Source organism: Eubalaena glacialis, chromosome 9, assembly GCF_028564815.1.
Source record: "Eubalaena glacialis isolate mEubGla1 chromosome 9, mEubGla1.1.hap2.+ XY, whole genome shotgun sequence".
NCBI lineage: Eukaryota > Metazoa > Chordata > Mammalia > Artiodactyla > Balaenidae > Eubalaena > Eubalaena glacialis.
In genome coordinates this window covers 34807425-34824931 of record NC_083724.1, presented here as the reverse complement: position 1 = coordinate 34824931, position 17507 = coordinate 34807425, and the positions used below count along the sequence as shown (strand labels likewise).

The window sequence follows — 17507 nt, the reverse complement described above, 5'->3', positions numbered from 1 at the left end:
TGTGGCAAGGATGCAGAGAAAATGGACCTCTCATGCATTGCTGGTGGGAAGGTAGAACGGTACATTCTAGAAAATTCTTTCTTTTTTTAAAAACTTTATCAAGATATAACTCACATACCGTACAATTCACCCACTTGAAGTGTACTGGTAGTTTCTTATAAAACTAGACATGTGCTCATCATGTGACCCACCAGTTGTCATTTGGTAATTTATCCCCAAAGAAATGAAAACCTATGTTCACCCAAAAATCTGTATATGAGTGTCCATAGCAACTTTATTTGTGGTAGCCCCAAACTAGAACCCAAACTTTCTTTAGGGGGTGAATCATTAAATAAACTGTAGCGTATCCACACCACGGAATACTACTCAGCAATAAAAAGGAGTGAAAACTGATAGCTGCCACAGCTTGGATGGATCTCAGGGATATTGTGCTGAGTGAAAAAGCTTCTCTCAGAAGGTTGCATACCGTACGGCTCTGCTTATTTAACATTCTCGGAATAACAGAATTATAGAGCTGGAGAGCAGATTAGTGGTTGTCGGCAGTTAGGGAGGGGAGGGGTTGGAGGTTGATGTGGCTATAGAGGGGTAACATGAAGGGAACCTTGTAGTGGTGGTATGAACTCTATCGGACTGTGGTGGTGGTCCGCGTGAGTCTAGGCACGTGGTAAAATGGCAGAGAATTAGATACGAGCACACTCAGATGGGTACATGTGAAAATGGTGAAATCTGAATGAGATCGGTGGACTCTTATCAACGTTACCCTCCCAGGTGTGATATTACACTGTAGTTTTGCAAGATGTTACCATTGGGGGGAACTGTGTAAAGTGTACATAGGTTCTTTCTGTATTATTTCTTACAGCTGCATGTGAAGCTATAATTATCTCAAAATAAAAAGTTTAAAATCTAAAAAAAAAGAATCCTCAGTTTAAAAAAAAATTTTTTTTTTTTTTTGGTTGCGTTGGGTCTTCGTTGCTGCACGTGGGCTTCTCATTGCGGTGGCTTCGCTTGTTGCGGAGCACGGGCTCTAGGTGCACAGGCCTCAGTAGTTGTGGCTCGCGGGTCTAGAGCGCAGGCTCTGTTGTTGTGGCGCACGGGCTTAGTTGCTTTGCAGCATGTGGGATCTTCCCGGACCAGGGCTCGAACCCGTGTCCCCTGCATTGGCAGGCGGGTTCTTAACCACTGCACCACCAGGAAAGTCCCTTAAAATATTTTAATTCAGTAAATATGAATAGGTAGAACCTGCATAAATGGAAACTCAGTAGAGTCCTCAGTACTAAGAGTGCTGTCTAGCGCAGACTCTGGCTGGATGGGCCCGTGGTTAAATGTACAGACTCCGGGGTCACATTCTGAGTTTGAATATGGTTTTGCCTGTCATTCCTGTTGAGTCCAGGTGGAGGTTATTTACCTTCTTTGTGCTTCTGTTTCTTCAGCTGAACCCACCTCGTAGGGTTGTCGTGAGGATTATACGTGATCACCCGTGTAAAGCGCAGCACACAGCCAGCGCTCAGCGGCGTTAGTTACCGTTCAGGAAACAGCCTGGGCTGAGGATCAGGACGTCTGGGTGCTTGCCCTGCTCTGCTCTGAGTTCATCGCAGTGTGAGCTTGGAAGAGTCCCTTCCCTGCTCTGGGCCTCCATTTCCTTTTGTGTGCGAACAAGCTGCTATCCAAAGGCTCTCCCTGCTCTGTTGTCCTGAGCCAGCATAGAATCGGAGATAGTGACACTAAGGTGACTTGGATCTGGGATGAGAACTTTCCTGTTCAGTCCACGTTTCCAGGCACCGGAGCTCCTGGATGTGGACTCTGAAGGGGGTGCATCTCCTTGCATCTGCTCAGGAAGTCACTTCTTTACGTCTTTCACTCCCCGGTGGCTTCGAGGTGGGAATCAGGAGCAGGCGGGAGAAGGAGAGGAACCTGGCTGGGTGTTGGTGGCTGGGGCTGACTCTCCGCAGGTACCCTCTTGGTTTCCCAGGAAGCACTTCTCTTTGGTGTATAAACGCGTGCTCTGCGGCCACCGTCTGAGTTCAGGTCCTGGTACTAGCGCTTGCTCGGTGGGCTTGGGCTGGTCATGTAGCCTCTTTGAGCCACACGTGTCCAATCTGTAAAAACGGGGTAATCAAGATGCCCACCCCAGAGGCTGCGATGAGGACCCAGTGAGGTGAGTCTAGGGGGTGCAAGATCTGCACCCACTGAATGACAGCTGTTCTGTTGCTTAGAACCCTTTTCTCTGCTTCACACTAACGGGGCAGGGAGGCTCCCCTCTCCTAAGAATGCCGTTTGTTCCCCACTGGTCTCCTGACTGACCTTAAGAGCCTTTGCATTCTTAAGAGCCTTTGCAAGAGTTAATTTGCTTTGCCGGCCAGGTCCCTTTGCCGAACCAGCAAGTCCTGTCTACCTGGCTGTTGGAGGTGGGTTGGTTCCTTGTTCTGTGTTTACCTGGCAAGTATCTCTGAGTATTTACCCACCCAAACTTCCTCATGGACAGTAGGCATTTATTGAGTGCCGATCTTCTCCACTCTGTGTGCTGTCCTAGGGCCTTCTTTGTGTGCTGAGGAAAGGTTAAGGCATGGTGGAACGAACTTTGTGAAGAACAAGAAAACTGCCAGGGCACACGGTCAAAACTGCACGGAGGCGTGTGGAACTCGACTGAAACGAGCAGAGTGTCTTTGGTCAAAATGGAGGGTTCTGTTGAGAAAGCAAATGGGAGCCGTGACGTAGAGGTGGCCCCTGGAGACCCATTCCGGCGGAGCCGCCCTTCCCTCCCAGCGCCTGCCTCCACAGGGCACCCCCTGCCTACGTCGTGGTGCACTCTGACAGGGCCACCGGGCTGAGGAAAGGCCCAGGCTTTATGGCTCCGTGCTTCCCCCCTCATCATTTCCTCACCCTGGGCAGCTCTCCAGCACCCCCTGTTCTCCCCAGCTCATCACCATGGATCCAGAAACCAAGGGGAGTGGAAGCAGCTCTAGAAAAATCCCAGCTCCACTCCTGTCATTTCTGTTACCCCTTAGATCAGTGGGCCCTCAAATTTCTCATGGGACATGATGTGGAAAGGGGGTTCTGTGGGCACACATTGTGGGAAGGGGGTTCCTCATTAATTCATTAATTTCGAATCAAAGCCCTTTCCCCAAATAAATAAGGGTTCTGAGTAGAAGAAGTGTGGGAAACACTGTAAAATAGCTAGACAAGTGTATTTACTGGGACCCTCTAAGGGAGAGTCTGGCAATGCAGCATTTTACCCAAACCAGTTTGCTGGTGGGACCCTTTTTTGTGTGTTTAACCCAGTTGGATGCCCAGGGAGGGTCATACTCAGTTGAGTTCCTTTCAGACAGACTCAGAAAGCCTTTGTGATGTGTGGGGTGGGAGGGAGGAGAAGTTGTGAGACTGCCTGGCTGCCTTGTACCCCTAGATGGAAGGAGGACAGACAGCAGCGTGGGCAGGGCTAGAGGAAGCCAGGGAGTCCACAGAGAGAAGGCAGCCACTGGCGCTGACCTAGCCTGAGGGGCCCTGGGCACAGTAGTATTGCCACAGGATGGAAGGCTAGCATCTTGCAGATTACTACTGAAGTTGGCACCGTTTGCAGAGATTAATCCAAAATGGCAGTTTTCTTTTTCTTTTTTTTAATGCTTAAAGAATGCTTTCTCTACTTTATTTTTAAAATTTTATTAATTTTTGTCTGCGTTGGGTCTTTGTTGCTGCACGCGGGCTTTCTCTAGTTGCAGCGAGCGGGGGCTACTCTTTGCTGAGGTGTGCGGGCTTCTCATTGTGGTGGTTTTTCTTGTTGCGAAGCATGGGCTCTAGGTGCGTGGGCTTCAGTAGTTGTGGCATGCGAGCTCAGTAGTTGTGGCTCGCGGGCTCTAGAGCGCAGGCTCAGTAGTTGTGGCACCTGGGCTTAGTTGCTCCGTGCCATGTGGGATCTTCCTGGACCAAGGATTGACAAAATGGCAGTTTTCTAAATGGCCACTAGATGGGGCTGGCTCCCCAGGAGGGCTGCAAAACGAGATGCACCTTTCTCCTCCGGCAGGAATTTCCCCTTTTCCTCACTTGAAAATTGTAGAGCTCCATGCAGATTTTACAACCAGTGTAGGTAAGCTTTTTTAAAATTTTTTATTGGAGTATAGTTGCTTTACAATATTGCGTTAGTTTATACTGTACCGCAAAGTGAATCAGCTGTACATATACATATATCCCCTCTTTTTTGGATCTCCTTCTCATTTAGGTCACCACAGAGCACTGAGTAGAGTTCCCTGGGCTATACAGTAGTGTAGGTAAGCTTTTGCAAAGTGTTTTTTTTGCATTTGGCCCCTCCTTGCCCCTACGCGCTCTGCACCTCTCCTGAGTGGGCTCATCCATCTCTTTATGCCCTTGGGGACTTTTTCATCATGAGCCGTGCTCTCACAAATAGAGCATTTTTACAGACGAAAACTTAGCATAGCGTTTTCCGTCTTAAAATAGAAAACACTCTTCATCTGCCAGATAGAGTGAGAAGGGTGGGAACATTAGACTTTGTTCAAGAAATATATTAAAAACAAATGGTTTTCAGTTCCATCTTAGGGCTGGTTAACAGTATGAGAGATACGTACACAGGAGAGAGTGACATAGAAAACTGTGGAAGGGAAGAGAGAGACGAGGAAGACATAAAGCCGAGGGGGGAAGGCAGTGGTGGCTTAGCACCTTGGAGGGGAGTGGCGCCTGGGCCATCCTGAGAGGTGTCTCTTAGACCGAGGGGGTTGCCTTCTGCCTTTGAACTGTTCACTGGCTGGTTGGTCACTCTGTATGAACCACCAGCAGCTCTAACCCCTACATTATTAGAGGATTAACATATGAGGAAAGTGATTCTCTGAGACCAGTGATTGGAGTAGCTCATCACCTGCTGGGAAGGTGGACGGAAGCTCAGGCAGTAGTGGGTTGATTTAAAGAAACTGCTAGCAGAATTACTTTCTCATATTGTTCCTTACCACCCCCGAGCCCTTTGGATTTTCATGCTGGTAACCTTGCTACTTGCTACTCAGAGTATGATTCATGGAGCAGTAACAGCAGTGTTACCCAGGAACTTACAAGAAATGCAGACTCTCAGGCCCCACTCTAGACCAACAGAATCAGAATTTGCATTTCATTTGGGCAAGATCCATGGCAGGTTCATGTGCCCGTAATAAAGCGTGAGAAGCACTGACCTAGCTAATCAAGTCTTCCAAACTTACTTCTGAGACTCAGCCAGCATTTTAAGATAGATGGAACTTAGATATTGGGAAACGTTCCAAGACATTGATTCGCCCTACTTCTGATTTTCAACTTCAATTAAAAAAAAAAAAAGTAATGAAAACAGTAATAGTAATGTAAAATAGTAATTTTACAGCAAATTGAGATTTTACTCTTAAAACTTGTGGTCCACTGATTCCTTCAGCAAGCATTTGCTGACATTTGCCAATTTCCTGAGTGTTATTGATGAATCCCAGATAAGGATGGTGAGGGGCCCTAGAGAGGTAACCTCAAACAGTGATGTTGTGTCCAAAAAAGTGACTGAGGTTCGTTTTTTCTGTGGGCAGCATAGTTTGAGGTCTGAAAGGGCTTGGGTTTGATGGGCCCTGCCAGCTGTGGATCAGTGTGTCAGGGCTAGGCCATCAAACACTCCATTTTTTCTATTTTTGGCAAGGATTGAAATGGCCTCTTTTCCCGGCTGTTTGGTCCTGAGGAAACGATAAGGCCTTTGAGGGACATTCACTTGCTCAGTGCCTGCTTTTCTGGGTCAAGATTAGGTCATGACCCTTTTTCGTTTGTTTACTGGGGCTCCAGGCCCCTGGGGAAGGAAGGTCTGGCCAGGGTTCCGATTCTTTTCCAGTTTCTCCTATCCAGTGTGTACCAGCACGCAATGTTTGTTGGACAAATGGATGTGTGGATATGAATGACATAATGTTTGAATTTGAATGACATGACTGATAACAAATCTGTGTCTGCTTTCAAGTTGTTGAGAGAGTCCCTCTTGCTGGGCAAGAGGGGTTTTTCTCTTCGTATGTGGCTCCTCGCCTGTCTTGAGGACAGTGATTTTGAACAATCGTGAAAAGGAGCTCCCTCTTGGATTTTTGTAGATGGCAGTTGAGTTTCTGCATGAACTGAACGTTCCATTTTTCAAAGTTGGATCTGGGGACACTAACAACTTCCCTTATCTGGAAAAGACAGCCAAAAAAGGTGAGTGTTTAATTTTTGTCATACAATCTGAGTCCAGACCTTCATGTTTTTACCCCACTAGTAATAACCCACTAAAGGAGTCTCCTGAAGACAGATTTTCCAGTCAGCATATACTCCCACTTTTTCATGTGCTGACTTGAAAGAAATGAAAACTAAGACAGTTTCTTTAAGAATTTTTAAATTAAAATTATTTTTAATTTCTAAGAAAATATTTATATAAAATTAAGGATATGACAGTATGTGTAAAACTTCTTAGAGGAAGCTCTGACTTTGAGAAGTATTCTGTAGGTATAATATCCAACCTCCACACATCACAGTTTGTAAAGTAGTTTTACAACATGAGTGATCTCACTTGATCCTCATGACAATCCTGGGACTGAAGCAGGTCATATGATGATGATGCTTTCTGCTTACTTCACTGACGAGGCATCTGAGACCACACAGCTAGGACGTTGGTCACCCCGGGCCTCACACTCTTGAGTCTGGGGCAGCGCTCACCCTACCACACTGTGCAACCTCTTAATCCAATGAGATGCTCATCTTTCTCTTAAGAGTGTGAAATTCCTCTTAGTTGGGTTCACTTTGCTGAACGATAATGTTATGGGGGTGAGGGGAGTCTACGTTTCCCGTGGTTGAGGACAGGAACCCACCAGGCTCACCTCTGTTCCCCCACTGTGGCTGGCACAGTGCTTAAGAGATGTTTGCGGGGTTCAGTAGAATGATGAAACCAACAGCAGGGGTGTGCTTAAGGGAGAGTCAGAACCCCTAAAAAGAAGGTGATGATGGTATTGGTGTTGGGTCTCTCAGGCCGCCCAATGGTCATCTCCAGTGGGATGCAGTCCATGGACACCATGAAGCAAGTCTATCAGATTGTGAAGCCCCTCAACCCCAACTTCTGCTTCCTCCAGTGCACCAGTGCGTACCCGCTCCAGCCCGAGGACGTCAACCTGCGCGTCATCTCGGTGAGCCCGAGGGAGGGCCCTTGTCTGATTGGGCCGTTTGCTGTGGGGAAGATGCAGCCCAAATTCTAACCAGTCTTGACATGCTTCGTAATTCGAACATCCTTTGACGATCTTGCTGTTGCAGAATCAAATTAGAATCAACTATGCAGTTAAGGAGTCAGATACATTCTAAAGATTACAAATTACGTTTTCTTAAAACCAACCTTAATTTCTCTCATTATAAAATTTAAGGGGGAGTCTTCATAATTGTCCATATACATTTTCTTTACCTGTGTGTATTGGCCATCAGCGGTCCCTCTTCTGTGACTCGCTGGCTTTCTTAGTGAGTTGTGGGTTTGTTTTTGTAAAATATACATATGATTTACCATCTTAACCATTTTTTGGTGTCCAGTTCAGTGGCATTAAGTGCTTTCACATTGTTGTGCTACCATCGCCACCATCCATCTCCAGGACTTTTTCATCATCTCAGAGTCAAACTCTATACTCATTAAACACTAACTGCCCATTTCCCCCTCCCCGAGCCCCTGGCAGCCATCATTCTGTTTTGTCTCTATGAATTTGACTACTCTAGGTATCTCAAATAAATGGAATCATACAGTACTTGTCCTTCTGTGTCTGTCTGCTTTCACTTAGCATAATGTCTTCAGGGTTCATCCATGTTGTAGCATGTGTTAGCATTTCATTCCTTTTTAAGGCTGAATAATATTCCATTGTATGTATGTACCACATTTTGTTTATCCAGTCATCTGTTGATGGACATTTGGCATGGTTCCACATTTTGGCTATTGTGAATAATGCTGATATGAACATTGGTGTACAAATACACCGTTTTTCTCCATATTGACAAACAAAATACCCATTTTGTTTGTCAATGGGGGAGAGGGAAATGGGCAGTTAGTGTTAATGAGTATAGAGTTTGACTCTGAGATGATGAAAAAGTCCTGGAGATGGATGGTGGTGATGGTAGCACAACAAAACCATTTTGGGATGGTTCCACATTTTGGCTATTGTGAATAATGCAGATATGAACACTGGTGTACAGAAATCCGTTTTTCTTCATATTGAGTTGTAGGAGACCTTCTTGAAACTTCTGGCTTTTCCTGCTCTCTGTTATTTACCAGCTCTCTGATTCTGAGTATCCTTGAGGGTCAGAGTTGTTACAGTGACAGCCTTGAGAGAGCTTTCTCTCTCCCAGCATTTTGTCTGTTCCACTTCAGTCGGTTTACAGGTGACGAGGTCCAGTCCTTACTTGCCTGAGATCTCACAGCAGCCTGGTGGCAAAGCTGGAGTAGAATTCTTTGTCTCTTATTGTCTCGGGCCATCTCTATCAATTCCTCCTGGTAGCTCCCGAAACATAATTAATTGGAAATATATAGGTGTGTAATTATCATACAAAAAACATTATAGTAAGAGTAGTGGAATTCTAAATATATACACACACACAATCCTGATACTGCAATTAACCAGTTTTCCTTTTATGTTTTTCTTTCATTACCGTATATGACATTCTGGGGTTTTTCCCCCCCCCCATGATTATATAAGCTCTTATACATTTTTCTAGAGAGTCTTCATATTTAACTTAAAAAAAATATTAACATTTTTTGAAATGACACTACTCTCTTTTTAACTAAAGTTTCTGTCCCTCCCAGTTCTGTAGTCTTTTCTCCATTTCTAGCTCATCTCTAAATCATGTTATTTTTAAAATTTAAACATGGTTTAAAAAAAAAACTCAGCCCTGAAATATATAACATAGAAAGTGAACATCCTCTGTAATCCCATCCCACAGAGATCACCATAATTAACAATTTAGTGTGTCTGACGCCAAATATTTTCCTCAGTTTTCTTCCTTTGTGAAGTGTGGTCCCCATATCCCTTCCATCCCCACCCGAGGTATGCTCACATCCTCTCTCTTTAGAGCAGGGCACCATCAGAGTTAAATTGCCAGCCCGCCCCCCAGGCCCAGCCTACCCCTGTCACAGCAGGGTGAGTCCTCTGACCTAGCGACCTGCACTTCTTTGTCCATCACACACCCTTAAGCCTGGTTTTCAAGGCCTTTGCCACTCAGCCATCCTTATCTTCTATTAATTCCCATCTGGGTCTTTCTGCTGTACTTAAGCTTTCTGGTCACCCTCACTGACAAGGCTCACTCCACTTAGAATGTCTTTCGTCACATCCAGTGAATTATAGATAACCAATTAATTAATTATTTAGCATTCCCACCAAAGGATTGTTTTGAGATTGGGCTGTATGTATTATTGATGGTGGTATTTGTGCATATAGCATACTTGCTTTCAGCAGCTCAGGCTAATTAAATGTGACAGATGCTTTTTGAATGGGTTTAGGCATTCGGTTATAGTTCTGTTATTATTCTTCGTGGTTTGCGCAGTGTGAAACATTCTTCAGATGTGTTCCTGATAGCAGCCATTATTTTTGAGCATTTACAGTGTGCTGAGTGCCCTCCACACGTTCATAGCAGCTCCCACCAGGTACTGCTATCCCTGGGAAGGAGAGACTCAGAGAGCCTCGGAGGCTTCCTGGAGCTTACTGGGCCTCAAACTCAGATCTGCCTGACTCTGGAATGTATGCGGAAAGTACCACACTATTTAACTTTTCTTTCGTCCCTTTTTCTATTTTAAAGGAATATCAGAAGCTCTTTCCTGACATTCCCATAGGGTATTCTGGGCATGAAACAGGTATAGCGATATCTGTGGCCGCAGTGGCTCTGGGGGCCAAGGTCTTGGAGCGTCACATAACTTTGGACAAGACCTGGAAGGGGAGTGACCACTCGGCCTCGCTGGAGCCTGGAGAGCTGGCCGAGCTGGTGCGGTCTGTGCGCCTCGTGGAGAGGGCCCTGGGCTCCCCGACCAAGCAGCTGCTGCCCTGTGAGATGGCCTGCAATGAGAAGGTGGGTTCTTCTGTCCTGCTGGGCGCCACTGTTGAGAGAGGCCGCATGCGCTTACCTGAGAGGTAGTTGGTACCAGCCCTACCTGAGCCCAGGCCAGTGGAATGATGCAGGGATGTCGCTCGGAGCCTATGAGTTTTTTTGGGTTCATATTAGCAGTGGGAGGAGCTTGTTATTTAAGGAACTTTAGCTGTTTCTCTCGTTCCCTGGCATCATATTACAGTTTTCCATTAACTCTCTGAAGCCTCTGGCCCCAGCGCTCTAGACCCCGGGTAAAGGGGGGTGGTATCTGGGGCCTCGTGAGGCACGTGGGTAGGTCAAGTCTGGGGTCCCGTGGAGTAGGTAATCCTTGAGGGACATCCAGGCAGAGGGGTCCCATGAGGCAGTGGGAGGAGGGCCTGTGATATGTCAAGGCGTCCCTAAGCGTGGGAGGCACTGGATGGATGGGGGTGGGCTTGTCACGGGGTTGGTGGGGGATGACGCAAACGTTCCCTCAGGAGCAGTTTGAGCTGTGCAGCGTTAACCTTCAGACAGAGGGGACGGGGAGGCCCACGAACCCTGCCTGGCACACTGACTATCTGGGCTTCCCGGAAGCCATGGCCTATACCTGGCTGGGCCTCTGAGTCTAGAGCCAGGCATCCCGGGGCCGCCAGGGAAGCAGACACTCCTCAAACGCTGCAGGCTGTCTGGGCTCAAACAAAGATCTAACACCAGGCCTGCTAGAGGAGCGCTGTCTTTTATCCCAGTGGGGCCTACTTGCTGCCCTCAAATTAAAGATGCATATACACCAGGAAATTAAAATAACAGTAAAAAGAAACAAACTACCTTATACAAGAAAAGGGGAGAGAATTGGCCCAGAAACTGGAATGAGAGTTATAGCAGTTGAGCACTTAATTTGGTTCTGAGCCTCCTGGCTCCCTGGGCAAACAGTGAGGTACCAGAGGATGCAGAATCTGATAATCATCTGCCAACAGACCTTTTGTCCTGGCATAAATTCCAGAATCGATTCCTTGGCCCTTACCTGGAAGATGCAGAGTATTAGACTAGATACTTTGTTGAAAAGCATCTATGGACAAGACCTAGAAACACTGGTCATGAGCTTCAGGTCTCCTTCGTTCCCCTCACCTGCCCAGCCTATCTGCCTCTTCCTAAGAGGCCCCCTTCCATACTCAGCGTCTGTGCGCCCTCTGTATTGCTATTGTACTGAGCAAGGAGGACACAAGGTTTGTGTCCCTCGAGCAGTGGTTCAGGAGTCAGGAACCCCAGGTTCTCATCTTGGCTCCTCACAACCTTGGCCAGCTTACCCACCCTCTGTAGACCTCCGTTTCCCCATGTTTAAAATGTGATACTGAACTGGATGATGACAAAAGCAATCATAATTTTTATTTACTGAGAGCAGTCTATGTTCCAGGTAGGTTACATACATTATTATCACTAATCCTTGTAGTCATCTGACAGGGTAGAGACACTGTTATTTCCCATTTTACAGAGAAACTCAGCCACAGCTTGTACCCAGCTGCCTGGGATTCGGATCTGGCTCTCTTTGGCTACATAACCTGAGTCCTTTATTATAAAGGCCCCTCCTCTGAGTCTCTGAGTCCACCCCACACTGGCCGAGTCCCTGCTGTGTGTGAGATACTGTTCTAGGCACCGAAGGGGGAAAACAGAGTCCCTGCTATCCAGGTACCTTGTGCGAGAAAACTGATTAGGGACCTTGGGGATAAAGCAACGTGCACTAATTATTTCTGTGAGGCTGGCACTGAGTCTTAATTTTATCCACAGCTGGGCAAGTCTGTGGTGGCCAAAGTGAAAATTCCGGAAGGCACCATTCTAACACTGGACATGCTCACTGTGAAGGTGGGTGAGCCCAAAGGCTACCCTCCTGAAGACATCTTCAATCTGGTGGGCAAGAAGGTCCTGGTCACTGTGGAAGAAGATGACACCATCATGGAGGAATCGGTAGAAAATCATGGCAAAAAAATCAAGTCTTAAAATAAAAGTGCCATTCTCTGAATTCTGGATTGCCTTGCTGGTGCCGTCAGGTGCATTTGGGTGAGGTGGGGCAGGAGTGGTGTTCTCCGGGGATCTGGCTTTCATCCACTCCCCACCCAGACAGCACACATTTAGGGGCCAGGCACTGGGTCAAGCCCGTTGGAGGGATACAGAGAGCAAATATGGGTGGCCTCTGCCTCAGGTTGGCTGGCCCAGAAGGGGCAGTGGGCTCAGAAGCATCTCATCACTGCCCAGTAGCAGTGAGGGTGCAGAGGAGTGAGTGCTGGCTGTATGGGCCCTCTCCTTTCAGCCTTCCTTCTTCCTGCCTGCAAAACCAACCCTAATGACCCCAAATATCTCTTCCTTTCATCTCTCTCTCCTTATCCCCTGCCCGCCCTGGGGTTGAGTCTAGTTAGCTGTATAGCCATCACTAGGCATTAGAGAAGGGGTTGGCCAAAGTGTTTTGCAGGCAGAGGATGCCAAAGCACTCATAGCTCTGAGCAAAGAGAGGGAAATGGCATTTATTCCTTCTTTAAACAAATATGGAGGGCCTACTATGTGCCAGGCCCTGCTTTAAGGCCTGAGGATACAGCAGTGAATCCCTTCCTTATGGGACTTCCGTTCAGATGGGGACAGATGCTCCATAAACCAGGAGCACAGTAAACCACAGTACGTCAGAAGGTGACACGTGCAGTGGGGCACGTGAGGGAGCTGGGGAGTGTGGGGCTTGGTGTATTTGCAGCTTGTGGTGACTTGTAAGTATGCTGGCGATGCTGAAATCAGCCCTTCCATGATCCGTCGTGAAATTACCAACCCAGCTAACAAAAGATCCTGTTGGACTTCCTTGAACTGCAGCATGAACCCTTCACAGAGATTCCATATCATATTCCTCTTGTTGTTTTGAACCAATACTGAGATTAATGATTATTTTCAAATATACTTTCAAATTCTTAATCTTTGTTCATATTTATTAGACCTGGTTACTTTAATTCCTCTTGATTCAAAGTGTATCTTGGAGACTCTTTCCGAATGCATAAATTGCCCTTTGAAGTTTCTTTACTTGTGAGGATAGGGCCTCCCTCTCCTGGGGATCCCAAAACAGTTTCTGGAAGGAGACTCGCGTTTATATGTGTGGGTGGGGTGGGGTGGGAATCCGGGGTCGTACTCACGAGAATCCATAAAATTGACGTGCTAGGAGCTGGAGTGTGACAGCATCCATTTCTGGCTGCTGTTTACTCCCTTTCACTTCTCCCTATAAACAGTCATGAGCAGACAATCAAAATTTCTGATTCCATAGCCTTTTTTTTTCTACAAGAGCAGAGATGACATTAAATATCTGAGACCTCCTAACAAGAAGAGACTTAGTATGGTAGTAGACGGATGTGTTCCAGGGCCTGGGAAGAGGAGGTGGGTCTGAAAGGAAAGGAGGGAAGAGCCTAGCCGGGACTCTGGCTGAGAATGTGCGGCAGGCGGTTTCTAGCAGGGAACCCGTCAGTTGCTTCCAGGTCCTGTCAGACTGGAATGTAAGAAGGGCCCAGGCTGCTCTGTAGACCTCAGCTGGATTCCCCCAGAGGGCAGAAGCCAGTGAGGCTCACACCTGGAAGAGCCACTGAGGGCACAGGGCCTAACTCTGCCTTTTGGGTAGAGGACTGGGTAATGTGTTGGAGAGAACTGTGAAGAAGGGCCATCGTCTAGAACCCGCCTCCCATCAGGGCACATAGAGAAAATCATAGCCTGTGAATGACGTGTGTAGGTAAAGTATGGGGCTGCCTGCAGCCAGGAGCAGCTGGCCACCTCATGCTGTGCCAGGCCCTGAGAGCAGGAGGATGGATCTCTGGGCACAGCTCTGGCCTATTCATACGTCCCTGAGCACCTGCCAGGAAGGAGATCCAGTGCTGGGCCCACAGTGAGGCAGCAGACGGTCCCTGTCAGAGAATTCACAGCCTATTGGGTGCAGGTACCTCCACAAATAGTGCCCTGCATGTGTGAATTGCTGAAATGTTTTCCAAGAGTCATGAGAGCTATGGGAGTGGGGATGGGAGAGGAGGCGGTGGCCAGGGAAGCTCTCCTGGAGGAGGTGGCACTTTAGTTCAACCGTGCATGTTGACAAGTGACTGAGGGAGGAATTGTGGGATCTGGGGCATGGAAAGTACCCTGTATGTCCAGGTGAAAGTTGGGCAGGGAATGGCCACATGCAGAAGAAGGAAGGGATTTGGAAGGTTGTCAGGAAGGAAGCAAGGGCTTAAAAGCCTGCTGACTTTGGACTGTGTTCAACAGACAATGGGAAGCCATGGAAGGCTTCAGAGCAGGACACGGCGGACTCAACCTTGGGCCCCCCCCTTATGCTTACCGTCCCACCTCGTATGCAGCTTGGCTTCTTGGGCAGCCTGTCCTCTCCTCATGGTATGGACTCCTGCCCACCATGCCCTGGCTGTGCTGGGCCACCTCTGTGTGCCCTCTGCTAGGCTGTGTCTCCACCAGGCTATCATCACTGTCCCCTTCTCCCTGGCAAAGACGAACTGCAGAAACAGAAGATATCATGCAGTAGACAAGAAAGGGTCCCTGAAATCTCTAAAAATTAGTAAGTGACCACAAATGGCCTCAATGTTGATCAAAAGTTGCCCAAAGTTACATAATATTATCTTGGATAGGAACAGCTGGGAGGCAGAATTTGTTGCCACATAAGCAAGAAGTTCTAACGTGAATTACCTTCAGAAATAGTGAACTCCCCCCATTACTAGAGATATTCCATCAAGGACCAGCTGACTAGAGCAAGAAAGTTGTGGAGGGGGTGGGAAATGAGCAAGACCCCATCCAGGCCTGGGTGCCGTGTACTTGAAGCAACACAAACTTCCAATGAAGAACACGGTTAAAAGGGACGGTATTCATATTTTATTAAAACCACATCTGCAAGCAATTTGCTCTTATCAATAAGGAAATTTCTATAAATTCAAGTCTGAAAGAGAATAAGTGATCAGTACCGTTACAGACATGGACCCCAAGGAAGCTCAGTCCTGTGCTGAATATTCACGGAGGCTCCTGCTACTGCCAGATGGCAGCTAGGATTATCGGCTGTCTCAGCACCGTGTCAGGCCCAACAGGAACTCCACTGGGGATGCTGATAGGTCCTGGCATGGTACAGTACTGTACAGTTTTTAAGGCAAGTTCATATCCTCTGGGCTCATTTGAGCCTCACAGCACTTGCAGGTAGGGTCATTAACCCCATTTTACAGATGATTCCCCAAGGAGTACAGTGACTAGCTTGAGGTCACAATTGATTGTGGACCAAAACTGCAGTTTTCATCCTTTATAGTCCAGCTCTGACTCTGCTACATGAATCCCAAACTCTCAAATCTCCCTCTGGGTGTAAGACCTCATCTCAGAGCCCATGGAAGGTAATCCAAAGGTAGACTTAAGTCCCACAGAGTAACCGGGCAAAAGCAAAGCATCACAGGCCTAATAAGGGAGGGGCCATCTCCAGAGAAGATATACAGATTGCCAACAAACATATGAAAGAATGCTCAACATCATTAATCATTAGAGAAATGCAAATCAAAACTACAATGAGATATCATCTCACACTGGTCAGAATGGCCATCATCAAAAAATCTAGAAACAATAAATGCTGGAGAGGATGTGGAGAAAAGGGAACACTCTTGCACTGTTGGTGGGAATGTAAATTGATACAGCCACTATGGAGAACAGTATGGAGGTTCCTTAAAAAACTAAAAATAGAATTACCATACGACCCAGCAATCCCACTACTGGGCATATACCCTGAGAAAACCATAATTCAAAAAGAGTCATGTACCAAAATGTTCATTGCAGCTCTTATTTACAATAGCCAGGACATGGAAGCAACCTAAGTGTCCATCAACAGATGAATGGATAAAGAAGATGTGGCACATATATACAATGGAATATTACTCAGCCATAAAAAGAAACGAAATTGAGTTATTTGTAGTGAGGTGGATGGACCTAGAGTCTGTCATACAGAGTGAAGTCAGAAAAAGAAAAACAAATACCGTATGCTAACACATATATATGGAATCTAAGAAAGAAAAAAAAAAAGGTCATGAAGAACCTAGGGGTAAGACAGGAATAAAGACACAGACCTACTAGAGAATGGACTTGAGGATATGGGGAGGGGGAAGGGTAAGCTGTGACAAAGTGAGAGAGTGGCATGGACATATATACACTACCAAAAGTAAAATAGCTAGCTAGTGGGAAGCAGCCACATAGCACAGGGCCTTGTGACCACCTAGGGGGGTGGGATAGGGAGGGTGGGAGGGAGGGAGACGCAAGAGGGAAGAGATATGGGAACATATGTATATGTATAACTGATCCACTTTGTTAAAGCAGAAACTAACACACCATTGTAAAGCAATTATACTCCAATAAAGATGTTAAAAAAAAAGAGAGGGGCCAGAGCGAGTAGGCACTGGCTAGAGACCGGTTGCGTTCACCTGGACATGGCGGATGAGTACAGACCCCAGTTCCACCATTAGCTGTGTGACCTTGGGCAAGTTACTCATTCTGTGTCTCAATTTTGCCATGTGTACAATTGGGATAACTTTCTACTTCCTAGGGGTGATGTAAGGATCAAACGAGTTAATAGCTGTAAAGCATTAGAACAGTGCCTGACAAAATAGCAAGTATTTTTACTTGGACCCTGTGGCCGTGGGTCTGGGAATAAATCTTGGTTTGCAGGGATGAACAGAGATATGGGGTCAATTGCATGCATCTTCCTCTGTCAGGAATGCCCTCTGCCTGTCAGAATTCAGCTCTGGGCCATCCCCAGTAGAATTAATTTCCCTCTTCTCAGCATTCCTGGAGCATAGTGCTGAAGACATCTATCCAAGCTACAGTTTTAAATGATTTGGTTAGGACTAAAGCCACTTTTGAGGTTCCTTCTGCCTTGTATTCTACTTACATTACACTGCCCCATATGAAAGTACCGTTTTTAGGTTAAAAAAAACTATTGGAAATTGGCAGTTTTATATGGTTCAAACCAATTAACGCACTGAGAGTCTGTTTAAACCCTGAGGGAGATTCTTTGCGTTTTCCTCACCCTACCACTGCCCTCCTGCCAAGCACCTAAGAAGATACTTTTACATAGTACCACTTCAAAACCATATAAGGAATTTGACAGACAGGATGCTGAACCTTCAGAACTGAGGCACAGACCCTGGAAAGAGGCCTTTCCCTCCCTACTAGAGGGGCTGATCTCCCTGGGAGGCCCTGCTGATTTGGCTTTCTCTATTTCCGTCATTACCTTCTGGAAAGCAGGGGATCTCTGGGTTTCCCTGGCAACATTTTGGATCTGAGGAGCATAGGGATGCCTGAGCTGCCCGAACCCCACTCATAGTTAGTTCCTCTCCTTTTGATTCCAAGACAGTTGGGAAAACTGCCTGTGGTTGCTTAGCAACAGTCACCTGCTGATTTCTTCCCAACATCCCCTAAGAAATGAA

The 17507-nt window shown here is 46.8% G+C and overlaps 1 protein-coding gene across 1 annotated transcript in view; it reads left to right on the top strand.

Moving 5' to 3' along the window:
- NANS (N-acetylneuraminate synthase) overlaps positions 1 to 12058 on the top strand; it is a 28523-nt gene extending 16465 nt beyond the window's left edge. Inside the window, exons 3-6 of the mRNA XM_061200204.1 lie at positions 6081 to 6180; positions 6988 to 7142; positions 9781 to 10047; positions 11827 to 12058. Coding sequence (XP_061056187.1) covers positions 6081 to 6180; positions 6988 to 7142; positions 9781 to 10047; positions 11827 to 12036 — 732 coding nt within the window. The 3' untranslated portion in view covers positions 12037 to 12058. The remainder of the gene's footprint in view (positions 1 to 6080; positions 6181 to 6987; positions 7143 to 9780; positions 10048 to 11826) is intronic.
- The last annotated feature ends 5449 nt before the right edge of the window (positions 12059 to 17507 follow it).